This window comes from Cervus canadensis, chromosome 17, assembly GCF_019320065.1.
Source record: "Cervus canadensis isolate Bull #8, Minnesota chromosome 17, ASM1932006v1, whole genome shotgun sequence".
Classification (NCBI taxonomy): Eukaryota; Metazoa; Chordata; class Mammalia; order Artiodactyla; family Cervidae; genus Cervus; species Cervus canadensis.
This window is the reverse complement of record NC_057402.1, coordinates 26,691,487-26,714,150: the sequence shown is the minus strand read 5'-3', so window position 1 is coordinate 26,714,150 and position 22,664 is coordinate 26,691,487. Positions and strand designations below refer to the sequence as shown.

The 22,664-nt window shown below is 39.5% G+C and overlaps 1 protein-coding gene across 3 annotated transcripts in view; it reads left to right on the top strand.

Annotated features, from left to right (window-relative positions):
* The window catches only part of NUBPL (nucleotide binding protein like), a 229,357-nt gene that overhangs the window by 33,663 nt on the left and 173,030 nt on the right, over nt 1-22,664 (top strand). For all 3 annotated transcript variants that reach the window (XM_043490248.1, XM_043490249.1, XM_043490250.1), the window contains exon 4: nt 12,382-12,472. In XM_043490248.1, the coding sequence (XP_043346183.1) occupies nt 12,382-12,472 (91 nt within the window). The remainder of the gene's footprint in view (nt 1-12,381; nt 12,473-22,664) is intronic.

The window sequence follows — 22,664 nt, the reverse complement described above, 5'->3', positions numbered from 1 at the left end:
ATTTCATGAACTCCTAGAGTGTTAGATCTCAAGGGATCAAGTAACCAATCCTGATACTATGTAGAGGAACACTGGAGGTTTATTCATTCATTCATCCACCCATTCACTCAATGAATATTTATTTTACTATTGCTATTTTAGGTTCTTGGGGATATCCTTAGCCTTATGGAGTTGACAATAAATAGATATTAGACATCATAAGTAAGTAAATTGCATATTGGAAAGTGATAAAAGTAGTCTAAGATAAGGGGGAGAGAAAGTGCTTATGTGAGGGTGGGTTTCGTTTGCACTTCAAAATAGAGTAGGTCCCAATGAAAACGTGACATTTGAGCAGAAACTTGAAGATGAGAGTGTAATCTGTGTGACATCTGTGGGAAGATTGTGTCAGACAAAAGGGAAAGCCAGTTCAAAGGCTAATACATGGGGCCATGTCTAGCTTATGTTCACTGAGTAGTAAAAACATCACTTTGGCTTCTGGAGTAAAAGTGGACTGAAGTTAACAGGTGATGAAAGTTAACAGGACTGGAAGGCAAGGGTATGAGAAACTGAATAGATTATGTGGTGTCTGGTGAGCTGTAGGGACTTTGGCTTTTCATGGATGAAATGTAGGAAGGGGTGTCAGTGAAGGGTTTTGAGTAGACATCATCTGACTTATGTTTCAACTCTGAATCATTCTGACTGCCCTGTTGAGAAGAGGCTGGAGTAGGGTTACTAGATTTAGAAAATAAAAATATGCTCACTAAATTAAATTTGAATTTTAGATAAACAATAATTTTTTATATACATTTGTCCCATGCCATGTGACTATTTACCCATATGGCAGAATGTAAACTACTGTCTTATAGTTAAAAAAAGAAAAAGAACACTCTTCATTGTTCCTGTTGTTTACTGTAGGTGACTGTTACCCTGATCCTGCTGATCCCAAGGCATGGGCCTTAGAGCAAATTTTCATCTTTGCTTTCCATACTATCCAAATTACTGTTTTTCACATTGTGGTCATCTTATACCTGAGAGTGTTACAAATGCAGTTTGTTGAACTCTGGCCCAGACCTACTGAATCAAAATTTCTTGAGATAGCACAGAGTATCTCCATGACTGCTCACTGTTCTAGATTCTATTTACAGTAGTGAATAAAACATACAAAATTCTTTACCCTAATGAAATTAGTATTCTAGTGGGTGAGACAAATAAACAAGATAAATAAGTAAATATATAGTAAGTTAAATATTTATATAGGCGCTAAGAAGAAAGAAAAAACACGATGGGGAAAGGACATATGCTATGTAACGATGAGGGAGTTGTAGTTTTAAACAGCGTGTGCCCAGTGAAGACCTCACCATATAGTGATGTTTGAATTGAGACTTGAAGAAAGTGACAGAAAAAGGTAGATCCCTGGAGGTATGCATTCTTCACTGAAGAAATAACAACTACAGAAGTCCTAAAGTGAAAGTGAAAGTGAAGTCGCTCAGTCGTGTCTGACTCTTTGCAACCCTGTGGGCTGTAGCCCACCAGGCTCCTCCGTCTATGGGATTCTCCAGGCGAGAATACTGGAGTGGGTTGCCATTTCCTTCTCCAGGGGCAAATCTGGTGTGTTCAATACACTGCCAGGGGCCGTATGTCTGGAATGGAGTGAAAGGGGAAAAATAGTAGGGGAAGAGATGAGAGGGGAAGAAAAGAAAGAGGAGTGGTGAGTGAGTGTTAGTAATTAGACCTTATTGTATGTTGGAAAGAGACTTGGAAGCTAGACCCAGCTATGACATCCCTGGACTGGTTTCTTCTTGGCTAAAAAGCAGTCAGAAGATTAAGATGATCTCTTTTGGTGTTTTTTGGTTTTGTTTTGTTTTTAATCTTAAATAGTCTTTAATTTGATGCTCTTCCATTTCTAGCTTGTTTATAAACAGTTCATCATTTGAGATTCTTTTGTCCTTTTCACGAGCTCATCTCTGCCCTCTGTCTAGCCATGTGAACTTTTCCCTTTATGTTGCCCTTGTTCCTCTTTCTTTCTTGGTTGAACTTGAAGATTTAGACAGTCCTTTGATAAATATAGTAGGAAATTGTTCTCTTATCACTTTGAGTGTCAGAAGTAGTAATGGTTGGACAAAGTTATTTAATGTTAACTAAGAATTAAGAACCTCTTCATGGATCACAGCCTTGTTGTGGGGAAGGAACTTGCATAACTCAGTGAAGCTATGAGTAATGCCATACAGGGCCACCAAAGGCAGACAGGTCATGATGGAGAGTTGTGACAAAACATGGTCCACTGGAAGAGGGAATGGCAAACTACTCCAGTATTCTTGCCTGGAGAACCCCATGAACAGTATAAAAAGGCAAAAAGCTATGACACTGAAAGATGAGCATCCCTTCCACCCCCACCCAAGTCAGAAGTATCCAATATGCTACTGGGGAAGGGTGGAGGGCAATTACTAATAGCTCCAGAAAGAATGAAGCAGCTTGGCCAAAGGGGAAATGATGCTTAGTTGTGGATGTGTCTGGTGGTGAAAGTAAAATCTGATACTGTAAAGAAAGATACTGCATAAGAACCTGGAATGTTAGGTCCATTAATCCAGGTAAGTTGGACTTGGTCAAGCAAGAGAAGGCAAGATTAAACATTGACGTCTTGGGAATCAGTGAGCTAAAGTGGATGAGAATGGGCGAATTTAATTCAGATGACCGTTGTATCTACTTCTGTGGGCAAGAATTCCTTAGAAGAAATGGAGTAGCTCTCATAGTCAACAAAAGAGTCTGAAATGCAGCACTTGGGTGCAACCTCAAAAACAACAGCATGATCTCAGTTTGTTTCCAAGGCAAATCATTCAACATAACAGTAATCCATGTCTGTGCCCTAACTGCTAATGTCAAAGAAGCTGAAGCTGACCATTTCTATGAAGACCTCCAACATCTTCTAGAACTAACACTCAAAAAAGATATCCTTTTCATCATAGGGTATTGCAATGCAGAAGTAGAAAGTCAAGAGATACCTGGAGTAACAGATAAGTTTGGCCTTGGAGTACAAAATGAAGCAGGGCAAAGGCTAACAGAGTTTTGCCAAGAAAATGCACTGGTCATGGCAAATTCTTTTCCAACAACACAAGAGACGACTCTACACATGGACACCAACAAATGGTCAATACCAAAATCAGATTGATTATGTTCTTTGCAGCCAAAGATGGTGAAGCTCTATACAGTCAGCAAAAGCAAGACCTGGAGCTGACTGTGGCTCAGATAATTGGTTCCTTATTACAAAATTCAGGCTTAAATTGAAGAAAGCAGGGAAAACCATTAGATGATTCAGGTATGATCTAAATCAAATCCCTTATGATTATACAGTGGAAGTGACAACTAGATTCAAGGGATTAGATCTGGTAGACAGAGTGCCTGAATAACTGTGGATGGAGGTTCGTAACATTGTATAGGAGGCAGTGAACAAAACCATCCCCCAAAAAAGAAAGGCAAGAAGGGGAAATTGTTGTCTGAGGAGGCTTTACTCCTCAATAGCTAAAGAAAGAAGAGAAGTGGAAGGCAAGGGAGAGAGGGAAAGGTTATATCCAACTGAATGCACAGTTCCAAAGAATAGCAAGGAGAGATAAGGCCTTCTTCAATGAACAGTGCAAAGAAGTAGAGGAAAACAATAGAATGGGAAAGACTAGAGATCTCTTCAAGAAAATTGGAGATATCAAGGGAACATTTCGTGCAAGAATGGGCATGATAAAGGACAGAAACGGTAAGGACCTAACAGAGGTAGAAGAGATTAAGAAGTGGCAAGAACATACAGAAGAACTATATACAAAAGGTCTTAATGACCTGGATAACTATGATGGTGTGGTCACTAACCTAGAGCCAGATATCTCAGAGTGTGAAGTCAAGTGGGCCTGAGGGAGCATTACTACAAATAAAGCTAGCTGATGGGATTCCAGCTGAGCTATTTAAAATCCTAAAAGTTGATGCTGTTAAATTGCTGCACTCAATATGCCAGCAAATCTGGAAAACTCAGCAGTGGTCACAGGACTGGAAAAGGTCAGTTTTCATTCCAGTCCCAAAGAAGGGCAATGTCAAAGAATGTTCAAACTACCATACAATTGCATTCATTTCACATACTAGTAAGGTTATGCTCAAAATCCTTCAAGCTCGGCTTTAGCAGTACATGAACTGAAAAATTCCAGATGTGCAAGCTGGGTTTAGAAAAGGCATAAGAGCCAGAGATCAATTTGTCAGCATTTTTTGGATCATAGAGAAAGCAAGAGAATTCCAGAAAAACATCTATCTCTGCTTCATTGACTGTGCTGAAGCTTTTGACTGTGGATCACAACAAACTGTGGAAAAATTCTTCAAGAGCGGGAATACCAGACCACCTTACCTGTCTCTTGAGAAACCTGTATGTAGGACAAGAAGCAACAGTTAGAATTGGACATGAACCAATTGACTGGTTCCAAATTGGGAAAGGAGTACGTCAAAGCTGTATATTGTCACTGAATATTATTTAACTTCTATACAGAATACTTCATGTGAAGTGCTGGGCTGGATGAATCACAGGCTGGAATCAAGATTGCTGGAGAAATGTCAACAACCTCTGTTATGCAGATGTGATACCACTCTAATGGCAGAAAGTAAAGAGAAACTAAAGAGCCTTTTGATGAGGGTGAAAGAGAAGAGTGAAAAAGCTTTTGAAACTCAACGTGAAAAATCCTAAGATCATGGCATCCATCACTTCATGGCTTATAGATGGGAAAAAGTGGAAGCAGTGACAGATTTTATTTTCTTGGGCTCCAATATCCCTGTAGTTGGTGACTGTAGCCATGAAATTAAAAGACAGTTGCTCCTTGGAAGGAAAGCTATGACAAACCTAGACGGCATATTAAAAAGCAGAGACATCACTTTGCCAGCAAAGGTCCGTTTAGTCAAATCTATGGTTTTTCCAGTAGTCATATATGGATGTGAGAGTTGAACCATAGAGAAGGATGAGCACCGAAGAACTGAAGCTTTCAAATTGTGGTGCTGGAGAAGACTCTTGAGAATCCCTCGAGTCTCAAGACTCTTGAGAATGTGCAAGGAGATCACACCAGTCAGTCCTAATGGAAAACAATTCGGAATATTCATTTCAAGGACTGCTGCTGAAGTTGAAGCTCCAGTATGTTGGCTACCTCACGTGAAGTGCCAACCCATTAGAATAGGCCCTGATGCTGGGAAAGATTGAAGGCAGAAAGAGAAGAGGGCGGCAGAGGATGAGATGACTAGATAGCATCACTGACTCAATGGACATGAATTTGAGCAGACTGTAGGAAATGGTCGAGGTCAGAGGACCCTGGCGGGCTGCAGTCTATGGGGTTGCAAAGAGTTGGACACGACAGTGACTGAACAACAAGAACAAGATAAGAAGCATTTTTCTCTACTAAGAGATTTAAATTCTTTGAATGACAGCTTGACTTAAAGCTTAACAGAGAGAGGAAAAAGAGGCTTGACTAAGCTTCAAATTGAATAAATCCCAAATTCTAGTCCAAGGTTAAATGTAATATAATGTGTAGATAATCATGGGATTCTTAACTGGATACCTCTATGGAAAGGACACTTTTGAGTAGGTCTTAATCTTAAATGAATGTTTACTTACAAATAATCAGGTAGACCACTCTAAGATGTTGTTTTGATGGGGTCTATTAGCAGATGTCATGGATAAAAAGAACATCATGAAGCTTTGCAGTCTTCTTTAGTAATAATTCTGTTGGAAGAACAAAGCACTATCACATTTGTTGCTGGAGGCTTTGAAATCCAACACACATAAAAAAACGGGACTTGTAGGCTCTCAAATTCCAGCTTTCATGCAGCGGTAATGAAACATTATAATCACTCTGAATAATTCTGCCACCTTGTCTAGCTCTCACAGGGTATTGTGAATTATAAAGAAACAAATACAAAAATCTAAGTAGTATCTTGGGGTTTTATCTGTAGTGTTTTTGTTGTCTGCTAGAGTTTGAGTACTGCAGGAGAGTCAGAGAAAGGGTATAATATTAGGTACCAACATATTAGGTTAAGTTTATGATGGCAGTTCTACTTGACAATAGTTGTTGTTTAGCCACTAAGTCGTGTTCAGTTCTTTTGTGACCCCATGGACTGTAGTCCATCAGGCTCCTCTGTCCATTAGATTTCCTAGGCAGGAATGCTGGAGTGAGTTGCCATTTCCTTCTGCAGGGGATCTTCCTGAACTAGGCAGCAAGCTCACGTCTCCTGCTTGGCAGGCAGGTTCTTTACCACTGAACCACCTGGAAAGCCCACCTTACAACGGTGCATTTACAAGGTTTTTTTTTGCTAATAATCATTTTCTTCGTCTGTTGTGTATTTGATGAGGCTTTTGTAGTGATTATTCTCTTGGGCTTGACTGAAATGAAAGAAATCTTAATTGGACCTTTCTTGACTAAATATAATTATTTTAGGAGGAATGAGGCGGAAAGGCATCATAAAACTTAGTTGAACAATCAGCCGCGTATATTTATTTGTAACCTCTACCTTACTCATTTATTTTCCTACAGTGACTTAAAATAGGAGCCTATTGAAAAATAGTGGTGTAAATTTTGAAAAACAAAGTTTATTTTGCATCTTTTGCATATTATTGAATTCTAGACTTGAAGATATGTTTCAGCTGATTTTTGTAGCTGTAGTAATTTTATCAGGTTGGTAGCTGTGCCACAATCAAAGTACAATATACTTTAATTAATACAGGCTTTGGAGTTTCTATTTAATGAACACTGATTTATTTGCATTTTATAAAATCAAAACAAGACATACTAAGTTCCAATGAAACAGCCTAAAATGTGTCCGCCTTATTATTTTTTAAAACTAGCCAATTAAGGATGAGGAAGTAAATCTTTACTGAGATAGCTCCTCTGACACCAAAGGGATGACTGTGTTCTGCCTGCTCTTGGCTTCACCAAAATTAGGTTGTTGGGCAGCTGAATAACTTTGTCATGAAAAAGTTTATTTTTAAAATCACTGTTGGCAAACTGTGACCTGTGGACTAAATCCTGTCTGTTTTTGTAAATGAAGTATGGTACAGAGCCATGCTCATTTGTGTTCGCATGTTGTTTATAGTTGCTTTGGTGCTACAGTGGCACTGTTCAATAGTTTCGGATCAAATGGTCCACAAGGCTTAAAATATTTTCTATTATTTGGCCCTGTCGGGAGAATCGTGCTGACTCCTGTTTTTTAATCTAAGTCTTCTGTAGATAGGTCATGTTCAAGTTACGGTGGAGTTTTATGTGGTTGGTATTTTTGTGTTCAATTTTCCATTCAGCTTCATTCTAAGGAGGAAATAGTTTAAAAAAAATCATTTGGAATGTTAGTTTCTTGCTTCCTCATCAAACGTAGGTATAATACCACTTTACACGGTTGCCATGAGGAGTCAATGAGAACTGTAAATAAAATCTTTAAAGTGCCTGGCACCCAGCAGGAATTCAGGTGTTGAGGGGGGTATAATCAGGGAAAGTCTGGGTGTTTCTTTGGGTGATTTAGGATGGCATGTTTTTAGAGATTCTGATTTGTCCACAGAGCTGGCTGTGGAAGCCTAGTTTATAGAGTTTCTTAGTACAACATTGTTGATTAACTTTCCTCCATCCTTTCCTTCCTGCTTCCCTGTGCCCCTCTTTCTCTTTCCTCTCCTCCTACTGACCATTGTATATTGCAGGAAAAATGGGGTATGAGAGGATGGTCATGTCCCAGGTCTTGACTGAGTACCTGGGATGGGCTGCCAGTTGAGGGTCCTTGACCTTATGCAGAAAAGAGTTCAAGAGCTAGCCATAGTAAAATGAAAGCAGGTTCATTTAGAGAGATACACTTTTGAGGGGCTTCCCTGGTGGCTCAGATGGTAAAGAATCTGCCTGTGATGCGGGAGATCCAGGTTTGATCCCTAGGTCGGGAAGATCGAAGGGAATGGCCACCTACTCCCCTGGAGAACCCCATGGGCAGAGGAACCTGGTGGGCTACTGTCCATGGGATCTCAAAGAGTCTGACATGACTGATCTACTAATACACACACACACACACACACACACACACTCTTTTTAGAAGGTAAGAGCTGACCCCAGGGTACCTACTCCCCTGGAGAATCCCATGGGCAGAGGAACCTGGTGGGCTACTGTCCATGGGATCTCAAAGAGTCCAACATGACTGATCTACTAATACACACACACACACACACACTCTCTCTCTCTCTCTCTCTCTCTCTCTCTCTCTCTTCTTAGAAGGTAAGAGCTGACCCCAGGGCATGGAGTCCTTTTGAAAAGTGAGAGCAGACCTTGGCTGTGGCTGGTAGGTAGTGGTCTACGTAATTTAGTTTTTATGGGCTTCCATGGTGGCTCAGAGGTAGAGAATCCGCCTGCCAGTGCAGGAGACAGGGGTTTGATCTCTGGCTCAGGAACGTCCCCTGGAGAAGGAAATGGTAACCCACTCCAGTATCCTTGCATGGAAAATCCCACTGACAGAGGAGCCCCTTGGGCTGTAGTCCCTGTGGTTGCAGAGTCTGAGAGGATTTAGCAACTAAACAACAAACAAGGAGTAGCAGGAATAGTCTAACCATCTTAGAGAAGGAGTGGGGATTTTCAGGAGATGGGGCACCCCTCACTTTTCAGTTCAGTTCAGTTCAGTCGCTCAGTTGTGTCCAACTCTTTGCAACCCGATGAATCACAGCACGCCAGGCCTCCCTGTCTATCACCAACTCCTGGAGTTTACTCAAGCTCAGTGTCCATCGAGTTGGTGATGCCATCCAGCCATCTCATCCTCTGTTGTCCCCTTCTTCTCCTGCCCCCAATCCGCCCCAGCATCAGGGTCTTTTCCAATGAGTCAACTCTTCGCATGAGGTGGCCAAAGTATTGGAGTTTCAGCTTCCACATCAGTCCTTCCAATGAACAGCTAGCACTGATCTCCTTTAGGATGGACTGGTTGGATCTCCTTCCAGTCCAAGGGACTCTGAAGAGTCTTCTCCAACACCACAGTTCAAAAGCATCAATTTTTCGGCGCTTAGCTTTCTTTACAGTCCAACTCTCACATCCACACATGACCACTGGAAAAACCATAGCCTTGACTAGATGGATCTCTGTTGGCGAAGTAATGTTTCTGCCTTTTAATATGCTATCTAGGTTGGTCATAACTTTCCCCCCTTTTAGGCCTTTTTTAATTGGCTTCTGAACTGTCATGGCACCTGTGGGTGTATATTTAGCATATGCAAATATATTACAGTGGGCATATAGTGTGGCTCAAGGTCTACTGGAAGTCGAATCTTCCTCCATCTTGAGCCTAGTATGTTCTAACCTGTTTTGGTCTTATCCTGTTGTTTTTCATGGTTGTGTCATTCTTTTAACAGTTATGTCCTGCCCTCTTCCTTCCTGTCTCAATACCTTTGCTTCTCTGTTTCCTTTTTGATATATGTAAGCATTAGTACTAAATTTAGTTAGTCAGTAGAGACTTGTAGAGGATTTTCCATTATTCTTAGTTCCATCCTCTAGGATGCAGAAGAAATTAGCTTCTTGTGATCTCCCTCCCTACCCTCTTTATTCTTACGTGATAATGTATACTAGCAGATATCTAGGTATATATGCAAAATCCATTCCTACCACAGCAAATTTTAGAGCAGGTCTTCAGTTTTGTTTTAACCCATGATGCCAAGGGCTCACTTGTAGACAAGCATAGTTTTCTTCTAGAAGACAGGACAGATAGATGATAAATAGATTCTTCCTAACATTTTGAAGTGTCAGGCGAGTGTATGCTCCTCGGTTCTTTGTCTCGTCACAACAAAAATTTGGAGTGACGGACATTAAAGCCCCTTTGGCGGGTCACAGCTCTCGGAGGACAGACCGTGTTTATAGCTCTCAAGTCTCAAACGGACCATGTTGTAGCTCTTAAATAAATCAGTGTTACGGCTCAGTGTTACAGCTCTATTTTATTTAGATAATAGCAAGAAAATCCATCTTCGAGGCGTGAGAGCACGTCGACCCAAAAACGTGAAGAGAAGAACGCCCCATCACACGGGGGAGAGAGAGAAGAGGGCTTTGGCTCCTCTTTTTGTATGTTTCTCTGTCCCTGGGCCTGTCTTATATAAATTGGACCAGCCAGGAGTGTTGTTTGTTTTACCTGAGGTTCTCACTCCGGTCCTCGGACCTTCCTTTGTTCTATTTTCGCGGGCTTTTCCCTTCCAGGTCTTTTAGCCACCGCCATTCTGGACTCCTTTTCCCTATTCCTACCTAACAGAAGGAAACTTAAAGATCTAGTGATGATAAAATTGAGCTGGCAATCTTATATTGCAGGCACCCACTTAGTTGTTTTCTTGTTTCATGAAAACATAAACTTAGAAAACTAAGTTATTTTACTTGACAGGTATTTTTAGAAGATTAATTTGAAACCTGGGACCTAACCCTTTCAAGTTACTTTGAAAGCAATGTTAAAATAAATGAGAGCAAGGACAAAGAATCTTAGAATGTTTTTTGTTTTAATTGGCATTATTATTATTTTATGATAGCATTTAGTTTTATAGGTGTCATGGAAAAGATATGGAAAAGAGGTGATAGTTGTAATATTAGCAGACCCATAGACAATAGTTAAGTTATCCACGTTTGTTAGGTTTGAAAATCTTTTTATCCATATTGAATTTACTCCTATTTTCAATTCACCTGAATTCTTTTGTTTGTGGTTTGAAAAGGAGTTAAATTGGGTCAGAAATTCTCGTTGAATGTTCTACCTTTTTAAAGCTACTGACTGACCTGAATTTAGTACCGGTGCTTATATACATCAAAAAGGAAACAGAGGAGAGAAAGGTACAAAGACCAGTAGGAAGAGAGGAAAGTGAAAGGGAGAGAGGGACACAGGGAAGGAAGGAGGAGAGGGAAGGACGAAAGAAGGTTAATCAGAAATATTATGTTAAGAACCTGGATAAACTAGACTTCCACAGCCAGCTCTGTGGAGAAATCAGAATCTCTAAACACATGCCATGCTAAATCACCCAAAGAACCTCCTAGACTTTTCCTGATTATTTCTTCCTACCACTTGAATTCCTTCTGGGTCCTGGCACTCTGCTAAGGATTTTATTTACAGTTCTCATTGACTCCTCATAGTAACTCTGTAAGGTGGTGTTATACCTACTTTTGATGAGAAAGCTAGAAACTAACACTCAAAATGAGTTTTTAAAGTACTAAACCCAGTTTTTATATATCACCATTCTATTAAAGGTAATGTATTCTTCCTCCTTTTTCATGTATTTTACAGTAAACTGAGAGATAGATAGTAATCTTGAGTCCTTTAGCTTCTGTGAGTCACAGAGGGACATTAAATGATTTTCTTAGAACTGCCATTTGAGTTAAAGTTAGGGGCATAAATTTGAATGTACCTTATTTTGTCTATTTATAGGAACCAGACAGGTTTAAAAAGTAATTTTGTGTCTGGAAATAGGTAGATAACAGAAAATGAGAGATTGTTTAGTGTTAAAAAGTTTTGAGAGTTGTAAAGAATTTTATCTTTCCAGCATACAGGGAGAGAACCGGATGAGTTGTATGTCCTGGGGAAACAGAACTCAAAAGCACGTGTTAGAATTAGCATTCTGTTTGCTTGTATATGAGAAAAACCAGTAACAAATTGATTTAATCTGTGAAAGGAGAAAGAGCAGGGAGGTGGTGGGGGGAGAAGAAAAAAAGACCTATTTAGAGATAGTGAATTTTGTTTCTCTTTCTTTGTTAATCTGCTGATTAACTGTCAGCTAGTGAAGAGACCAGTCAGATATTCTGCTCTTGGGCAGCTGCATAAATCATCAAAGAAAACAGTTTTGGTTGTTTATGAATTCTCTGGAAGACGTTGGGTGTTCTACTGTGACTTGCACATAAGAGGTTGCCTCTGTATTATGTCTGCCACTATCCTCATTAGCATTTCCATGCCAGATTTGCATCAGAATTCCTCACTTGCTTTAATTATGGTCTTGTTTCCATGATTTTCTCCCCTTATTTTGTATTCTTTGGTGTGTTAGATAGTCTTTCCAAAAGTTAATGCTCCATCTTCCTGGGGTTATGTTTGCTGTTGTAAACCATTATTTTAACATTGTGTGCATGTAATTTGTTAGTTCTCAGATAAAAAAAATCTTAGTCTGTTTGTGACTGTATGGGAGATCTGAACCACAGTGTTTAAAGTGTGTGCAGTGGATTTCTTTGGTCAGTTAACTGGAAGAGATTAGGAAACCAACAAAAAATATTTACACTGGGCAGTTTATGTTCTTTTACCTCACTGTTGCTTTAAAAGTTTAGGTTATGATTTAGAAATATTTTACAAATTAGCTTCTCTGTAGTTAGACTTATTGTTGCTGTGCACTTTATCTCTGATGAAGAGTGGGGAAATCTTATGGTAAATTCTGTTTTCTTACAGTCGAAGGCTGTTGGTTTGTTAGATGTGGATGTGTATGGCCCTTCAATTCCAAAGATGATGAATCTGAAAGGCAATCCCGAATTATCACAGAGTAAGTAAAGAAGAGATAAAGAGTACGGCAATGTAGCTCCACTTTTATTGAGTACCTGCTGGGTGTCGGGCGTTGTGCCACATGCCGTGTATACCTCATGCACACTGCACGATAAGGTGTGGAGCCAGACTGCCTGGGTTTGAATTCTGGCTCTGTCACTGATTAACAGTGTAGCTTTGAATGACTTGTGTCCTCATGTGTAAAACAGGGTTAAATGCTTGTACTTGCCAGATAGAATTGCTATATTTCATTGCTTAACTACAAAATTGCGGTAAGTGCAGTGCATATGGAGCACAGTGCTTGGAACACTGTACATGGTCAAATTTAGCTCATCATCGTCTTTGTATATAAAATGTGTGGGTGTGTGGGGTTATTTGAATAGAAAGTATCTGACTGAGCGACTTAACTATTTGTTAGAAGAGCTGAAAATTATTTTCTCTAATCGGATTTTTGTTATATTTATTTTAAATTGTTTTTGAAAAAACCGTACAGCATTCATTTCTCTCCCCAGCCTTCATTGCCATCAATAATAGGAGAGAGTAATTTTTTGGATAAATCTTTAATATTTATAACTGTTGTTATTATATTTTCTTACAAAACTATTAAATATAAAGCTTTAAGAACAAGGAAATTCTATGCTCAAAAAAAGAAAAATTGAAACAACTGGTAACTTTCCTTGAAAAATAGTTTTGAGTGAAGACACTTTACTAAAATTTATTTGTAACTATAGTAAGCATATGAGATTGAATAATTTCTTTTATTTCTTATTGGACCTTTTATTTTTCATGAATCTAGGACAAAATGCCTGTATTTACTGAAGAGTTTATATTGAATTTTCTGTGTACATAACAGAAGGTGTTATTTTTGTCTTTGTGATTAAATGTTAGGTAGTAAGACATTATCTGCTATTTAAGGTGCCTTTGTTGGTGCTGAGATGGGCTTCCCTCATCTCTCTGTCGTTAGAAAGAATCTGCCTGCAATGCTGGAGACCCAGGTTTGATTCCTGGGTCAGAAAGATCCCTTGGAGAAGGAAATGGCAACCCACTCCAATATTCTTGCCTAGAGAATCCCATGGACAGAGGAGCCTGGCAGGCTACAGTCCATGGGGTTGCAAGAGTTGGACAGAATTTAGGGGCTAAACTACCACCGAGGTGGTTTGTTCGTGCTGTAGTTGTTGAAATCAGTTACAGCATTAAGTTCTGAATAACTGCTTATCAGATAATAAGGATTCTTCCTATTACTTTGAAGGAATTTAAGGCTCTAGTGATGATAAAAGTGACCCTAGCCGTCCTACATTACAAGCATCCACTTAAGTTGTTTTCTTGTTTTGTGAAAATAGAAACTTAAAAGAAAGCTAATTTATTCTAGTTTCTTTGTTCTTTGCCGTTTTAGTGGAATGCGTACTTACTTTACAAATATGTGCCATGAGCCAAAATGTCAAACTTACACAAAGAAGTAATGAATTTGTGTACTTTAAATGATAGACTCTTTATGTCTGTCTCTTGATTAAGTAGCATGAAAACTAGTGCATGTAGCACATGAGTAATGGCAAAATGAAGCCCTTGGTGTCAATTTTTTCTTAAGTAGTCTGTTCAGTCTATGCCCGTATAAATACTTGAAGTGAACTTTAATTTCTTTCTTGTTTTCCTGAAGCTGTACTCTTAAATTTGATGTTTGCAAATTGGCTGCCATTAAATAGACTTTCTGGTAAAAATTAGCTACTGGAAATCTTGGAAAGCCTGAAAAGAATGTGTGTTGACAAGCAGATCTCAAGTCCCATAAGAAATAAACTGAACGATTAAGGCATTCACTTAGAAGAGTGTGGATTCTTGAAAGCCCATCTTTTAACTTGGTTTTTGAATCTTAGATAAACCTGCTCCTGTTGTGCTAATTGGCATCATTTTGACTTTTCTATGTTTTTGTCATTTTAATTTATCCTGTATTACTGTTTATTAAAGAAAGCACAGTGCAACATGAAATTATCTTATTAACAGTAAGAAAAAAGATTTGTTTTCAGCGGTTCAGATTTTGGGGAGGTAGAACTGTGAGCAGAATCTTAGCTTTATAAATGTTTCCCCTGTTCTTGCACTTAGCTGCACAACCATAGGGGGAATGGGACTTCAGGATTGTCTTTTTTTGTTCATTATTTAAGCAGACATATGGTAATGTAGTTTTGATCAATTTGTTAATTTTACTCCATGTTAAAGTTGGCAGATGCATTCTCTTATATTTTTCTTGTTGAGGAGATTATAGAAAAACCACACTTCTTGTACTTAGATATTTTAGTCTTGATCACCAAGGGAAATTTTACATTTGATTCTAGAGAAGTGAATTCAGTAATTGAGGAAAAATTTGTTTATAATCGTTTTGGATTTCTTAAGCTGAAAATGTTTCTATCAGCTTAAAAGGACAACAGTGATTTTCTATGTTGGTATGCAGTATGCAAAATTATGGTAATGGAAAGTCTAGCCAGTTTGTAGAGAGAGTATTGTACAAAAACCTCACCAGGTTGACATTATAATGGGTGCAAATGACCAGCTGCTTTGGGAACCTAATGGAATTTAGAATAAAATCCATGTGTAGTTTGAGAAATTATCATCTAAGCATGAGTTAAACTTTTTTTTTTGTCTAAAGAACAAATACCAGTCATTTGTCTCTTTTTTAAGTTTGTAAATAACATAATATGCAGATTTCATAATATAGTATAGCCAAACTATAGTCCTAGAAATTATTGACTAGGAAGGTTTTCAGTTGAAATTATAAGAAAATATTACATGGTAGTTACACACAGAAATGTGTTGTTAATGCACTAATGTAATACTCTTTTTTGTTGAGGATTTTCACTAAACTTTCTCAGTTAACTTTTATTGGTAGAAATCTGCTTTCTTTCACAGTTTTATGATGATGAATTCACACTTTATCACACTTGTGAATTTATCACTACTTAGTTTTACTAAAGAATGTCTTAAAGTATATTTAGCTAATAAAGTAGGAAAATTTTTAAGGCCTGTGGAGAAAGGTTACTAAAATTGAAATGTCAAGTAATTTTATTGAGGATGACACAGTGATTATTAATAATGATTAACTATGAGCCTTTTTTTTCAAGTAGGATTCACTTTTCTTTTGTTGGGGGATAGATTTTCTACTCATGTCACAATATTCTGCTCTCTCTGTCTTAATAAGCATTTTCCAAGTTTATGAAATGAATGTGTGTACAGAAGAGACAGAGAAAATGTGGAAAATCAGCTTGGGGAAATGACTTTTTATAATAGCAGTCATCTCCAGCAAGAACTGCCAAGAGGTGACTAAATTTTTTTAAGGTAATTTAAGTGCATAAAGAATGAGAGTGAATTCTACTTATTTCTGAAATTACCTTTTTTCTTCCAAGGCAGAGAGTTAGGGGTGTTACTGAAGTTACTGACTTGAATAATTAAATTCTGATGCAGTAGTTACAGTTCCGAAAGTTTCTCAATTATAATTTGCTTCTTCTGATCATTGTCTTGTGGACTCTTGGGTTTCATCTGATGCTAAAGTTCCTCTGATTATCTTTGGAAAGTGTTCTGGGACATATTGCATAATCAGTGTTATAGAAATGACTTTTTTTCTTGCTGCCTTCCTGGATTTTGTTTACAATCTGTTTTATACCTACAATATTAAATTGTTGTTGTTTAGTCACTGAATTGTGTCCAACTCTTTTGCAACCCCATGGGCTGTGTAGCCTGTTAGGCTCCTCTGTCCATGGGATTTCCCAGGCAAGAATACTGAGGTAAGTTGCCATTTCCTTCTCCAAGGGATCTTCCCTACCCTGGGATAGAACCCACGTCTCCTGCATTGGCAGGTGAATTCTTTATCATTGAGCCACCAGGGAAGCCCAGAATATTAAGGCAAAGTGCAAATCAGGAGTTGAAGGAATCAAGGAGATCCAACCAGTCTATCCTAAAGGAGATCAGTCCTGGGTGTTCATTGGAAGGACTGATGCTGAAGCTGAAACTCCAATACTTTGACCACCTCATGTGAAGAGTTGACTCATTGGAAAAGACCCTGATGCTGGGAGGGATTGGGGGCAGGAGGAGAAGGGGACAACAGAGGATGAGCTGGCTGGATGGCATCACCAACTCGATGGGCATGAGTATGAGTAAACTCTGGGAGTTGGTGATGGACAGGGAGGCCTGGCGTGATGTGATTCATTGGGTCGCAAAGAGTTGGACATGACTGAACCGAACTGAAATCTTATTAATTTGATCTTGTTAAATCTGGCTTTAGGCACTTTTATCTTTAAAATCTTTAAAATCCCTCAGAGATGAGATTTGTGTTCTTTGAAGAATCCTGTCACCCTACTTTATCAAGACAAAAGTCTACCCTTCACTTGGCTTATTGTTTCTTACACAGGTTATTGAATAGTCTGAACTAAATACTCTTTTTAGTATGGTAAAACCCTTTTCCTTTTTTCTTTGCCAGTTCTGAGTTGCAGAATAGGGAGCCTCTTTTTTGGAGTTCTATGTGTTCTGCTGCAAACCATCTTAGCCAAAGGTTGTAGCACATAAAGTCAATGAAGAAATGCTTTATTTATCTACAGAACAACCAAGTGTACTTTAGTAGCTGTGTGTGCATAGTCAGGCACTTGTTCATGTCTGACTTTTTGTGATGTTATGGACTCTAACCCTTCAGGCTCCTCTCTCCATGGATTTCTCCAGGGAAGAATACCAGTGGTGGTTTAGCAGCTAAGTTGTATCTGACTCTTGCGACCACATGGACTGTAGCCTGCCAGGCTCCTCTGTCCATGGGCTTCTCCAGGCAAGAATACTGGAGTGGGTTGCCATTTCCATTCTCCAGGGGATCTTCCTGATCCAGGAATTGAACCCGGGTCTCCTGCATTGCAGGCAGGTTCTTTACTGACTGAGCTACAAGGGAAGCCTAAGAATATTGGAGGAAAAAAAAACAAACAAAAAAGAATATTGGGGGAAGCTGAAGAATATTGGCGTGGGTGCCATTTCCACCTCCAGGGGAATCTTCCTGACCCAGGGATCAAACTCACACCTCCCATGTCTCCTGCCTTCTCAGGTGGATTCTTTACTGCTGAGCCACCTGGGAAGCCATTTTTTAGTAGTTGCTACCTGTTAATTTTTGCTTTCTTTCACAGGATGACAGCAAATAGTGTTGACCAGTGTGTCTGCTTATATGTCAAATAGTCCTTACATCTTTGTGTTTACAATTAGCACCTGCCCCAAGACAAGATTGGTGTCCTATTATGCCTCTTTTGCTTTCTGAGTTATATCAGAGGGCTACCCTTAAGATATGTAGATTGATAGGAGGGTACATTTGTAATATAGCCATACATTTTAAGGCTATTTGTAGTTCTGAGACGGGAATCTGAGTTCTTGTCCATGGAGCTGAAGAATGGAATCTACAAACATGCAAACACTTATGGTAGCAAGCAAATAGGATTTATTAAAGAGGAGAAAAGTACAAAGTTTTCAGCATAGACACTGAGAGTAAAGAGTCCCCCCAAGGTGGGACTTACAGCCGTTTTTATATCCTTCCTTAAGTCACATTATTTCTAACCAGTCAATTTAAAGGTCAAGATACTTAACATACATAACACACACATGATGGTGTGATCACTCACTTAGAGCCAGACATCCTGGAATACGAAGTCAGGTGGGCCTTAGGAAGCATCACTATGAACAAAGCTATTGGAGGTGATGGAATTCGAGTTGAGCTATTTCAAATCCTAAAAGATGATGCTGTGAAAGTGCTGCACTCAATATGCCAGCAAATTTGGAAAACTCAGCAGTGGCCACAGGACTGGAAAAGGTCAGTTTTCATTCCAATCCCAAAGAAAGTTAGTGCCAAAAAATGGTCAAACTACCACACAGTTGTACTTATCTCACTCGCTAGCAAAGTAATGCTCAAGATTCTCCAAGCCAGGCTTCAATAGTACATAAACTGTGAACTTCCAGATGTTCAAGCTGGATGTAGAAAAGGCAGAAGAACCAGATAACATTGCCAACATCCATTGGATCATTGAAAAAGCAAGAGAGTTCCAGAAAACATCTACTTCTGCTTTATTGACTACGCCAAAGTCTTTGGCTGTGTGGATCCCAACAAACTGTAGAAAATTCTTCAAAAGGTGGGAATACCAGACCACCTGACCTGCCTCCTGAGAAATCTGTATGCAGGTCAAGAAGCAACAGTTAGAACTGGACATGGAACAACACACTGGTTCCAAATCAGGAAAGGAGTACATAAGGCTGTATATTGTCACCTTGCTTATATAACTTGTATGCAGAGTATATCATGTGAAATGCTGGGCTGGATGAAGCACAAGCTGGAATCAAGATTGCTGGGAGAAATATCAATAACCTCAGATAGGCAGATGACACCACCGTTACGGCAGAAAGTGAAGAACTAAAGAGCCTCTTGATGAAAGTGAAGGAGAGAGTGAAAAAGTTGGCTTAAAGCTCAACATTCAGAAAACTAAGATCATGGCATCCATTCCCATCACTTCATGGCAAATAGATGGGGAAACAGTGGAAACAGTGACAGACTAGTTTTTTCGGCTCCAGAATCACTGCAGATGGTGATTACAGCCATGAAATTAAAAGACACTTACTCCTTGGAGAAAACTTATGACCTACCTAGATAGCATACTAAAAAGCAGAGACATGCCTTTGCCAACAAAGGTCCATCTAGTCAAGGCTATGGTTTTTCCAGTAGTCATGTATGGATGTGAGAGTTGGACTATAAAGAAAGCTGAGCGCTGAAGAATTGATGCTTTTGAACTGTGGTGTTGGAGAAGACTCTTGAGAGTCCCTTGGGCTGCAAGGAGATCCATCCAGTCCATCCTAAAGGAAATCAGTCCTGAATATTCATTAGAAGGACTCATGTTGAAGCTGAAACTCCAATACTTTGACCACCTGATTTGAAGCATTGAGTCATTTGAAAAGACCCTGATGCTGGGAAAGATTGAAGGTGGGAGGAAAAGGGGATGACAGAGGATGAGATTGTTGGATGGCATCACCCACTCAATGGACATAAGTTTGAGCAAGCTCCAGGAGTTGGTGATGGACAGGGAGGCCTGGCATGGGGCAGTCCATGGGGTCGCCAAGAGTCGGACAGGACTGAGCAACTGAACTGAACTCAATATGAAACAGATGTTAATTACTACCCTTCCCTGGATCTGAGTGCTGATAATTTATCAGACTAAAGATACATTCCAGGAATTCAGGACAATGGAGTGGGATGTTTACTGAAAACAAGACTGAGGTCTTAGAGTTCTACACTGTCTGCCTAGTAATTTCTACCTAAGTTCATATTCTCTTTTCTAGTCTAACCCCAGACTGGAAAAAAACGTGTTTTTTTTTTTTCCCCTTCCTAATCTTTGATCATTTTCAGTGTTTCTCAACATTATGAGGACATTTTCAGTGTCTTCTCTGAAATGAGGAAAATTAAAAGAAACTTACTATTATTAGGTATTGTGGAGGGATAGTTTGCAATTTTGTTTGTAATACTCTAGTTTTTATGTATGTATTCTCTGAATTTTTGCTTTTTAAAACAGAACACATTATTGCTGATTCATAGTTACTTTAATAATTCAGTGAGTACTTTAGAAACCTTTGAGGAATATTTTAACAAAACATATGCTTCCCCCCTCCTTTTTTTTTTCTTTTTGGGCTAACAGAAAGTAAAGCATTTAAGACAGAAAAACCGAGTTTGGTGAAAGCAGAATGTAAAATGAGTTTTGAAGTGGAAGATAAGGGAAATAGTTCATCCATGAATTGGAGACTCCAGGGCAAAAGGCAAGAGGCCATTAATAAGGAAATTATACTAAGAGGCATGAAAAGTTTTGATGGTCTGGATTTGGAGGCTATCAAGAGAGAAGAGAAATTAGACATGCTATCCCTGGTGGCTCAGCTGGTAAAGAATCTGCCTGCAATGTGGGAGACCTGGGTTTGATCCCTGGGTTGGGAAGATACCTTGGAGAAGGGACCCACTTCAGTATTCTGGCCTGGAGAATTCCATGTACTGTATAACTCATGGGGTCACAAGAGTCGGACACGACTGACTGACTTTCACACACACACACAAATAATGAAATAAGGCATCTTTTTCATTTTCTTTCTGCACTTCCACTCTAGATTTTTGTCTATGTGGCATACATCTATATCAGGCAATGGATTGAAATGCCATCTTGTTCTTTAAGATTGGATAGATTTTGTATACCCATGTTCGTAGTGTTATCCACAGTAGATAAAATGCAGAAGCTATCCACGTGTCCATCAATTAATGAATGGTTAAGCAAAATATGGTATATACATACAATGTAGTATTAGTGATAGTGAAGTTGCTCAGTCGTGTCTGACTCTTTGGAGCCTACCAGGCTCCTCTGTCCATGGGACTCTCCAGGCAAGAATACTGGAGCGGGTTACCATTTCCTTCTCCAGGAATGTAGTATTAGTCAACCTTAAAGAGATAATTCTGACATAACCTGAAACATGGATGAATCATGAGGATGTTATGCTAAGTGAAGTAAAACCAGTCATAAAAAGAGAAATAGTGTGTGATTCCCCTTACATAAGGTACTTAGTCAATTTTTTAAGGACAGAATGTAGAATGGTAATTGCCAGGAGCTGGGGGAAAGGGAAATGGGGAATTATTGTTTGGTAGATATATAGTTTCAGTTTTTTAAGATGAAAAGAAATCTGGAGAAGGATGGTAGTGATGGTTGGACAACATTATATTTAACATCATTCTCTTGTATAGTTAATGATTAAGATGGTAAATTTTATGTTATGAATGTTTTACCACCATTACAAAAGGGAAAAAACTGGGTATATTTTTTGACAATGTTAACTGTACTAGGCTTAACAGTATAGGGTTTCTTCAGTGTGTTTATGGTCTCAACACAGGGAATCAACCTGCTCTGTAAAAGAGCCATCATTACAGAACTGGGAGAAAATGGAACAGTGAGGTTTCTCTGGGAGGCTCACGTCCCTGGTGGCTCAGATGGTAAAGCGACTGCCAACAATCCTGGAGACCTGCGTTTAATCCCTGGGTTGGGAAGATTCCCTGGAGAAGGAAATGGCAACCCACTCCAGTACTCTTGCCTGGAGAATCCCATGGATGGAGAATTCTGGCAGGTTACAGTCCATGGTCACAATAAACTGTGGAAAATTCCAAAAGAGATGGGAATACCAGACCACCTGACCTGCCTCTTGAGAAACCTGTATGCAGGTCAGGAAGCAACAGTTAGAACTGGACATGGAACAACAACCTGGTTCCAAATAGGAAAAGGAGTACGTCAAGGCTGTATGTTGTCACCCTGCTTATTTGACTTATATGCAGAGTACATCATGAGAAATACTGGGCTGGAAGAAGCACAAGCTGAAATCAAGATTGCCAGGAGAAATATCAATAACCTCAGATATGCAGATGACACCACCCTTCTGGCAGAAAGTGAAGAGGAACTAAAATGCCTCTTGATGAAAGTGAAAGAGGAGAGTGAAAAAGTTGGCTTAAAGCTGAACATTCAGTAAACTAAGATCATGGCATCTGGTCCCATCACTTCATGGGAAATAGATGGGGAAACAGTAGAAACAGTGTCAGACTATTTTTTTGGCTCCAGAATCACTGCAGATGGTGATTACAGCCATGAAATTAAAAGACTCTTACTCCTTGTAAGGAAAGTTATGGCCAACCTAGATAGCATACTAAAAAGCAGAGGCATTCCTGTACCAACAAAGATCCATCTAATCAAGGCTCTGGTTTTTCCAGTGGTCATGTATGGATGTGAGAGTTGGACTGTGAAGAAAGCTGAGCGCCGAAAAATTGTTGCTTTTGAACTGTGGTGTTGCAGAAGACTCTTGAGAGTCCCTTGGACTGCAAGGAGATCCAACCAGTCCATCCTAAAGGAGATCAGTCCTGGATGTTCATTGGAAGGATTGATGTTGAAGCTGAAACTCCAGTACTTTGGCCACCTCATGCGAAGAGTTGACTCATTGGAAAAGACCCTGATGCTGGGAGGGATTTGGGGCAGAAGGAGACGACAGAGGATGAGATGGCTGGATGGCATCACCGACTCAATGGACATGAGTTTGAGTAAGCTCCAGGAGTTGGTGATGGACTGGGAGGCCTGGTGTACTGCGATTCATGGGGTCGCAAAGAGTCGGACACGACTGAGCCACTGAACTGA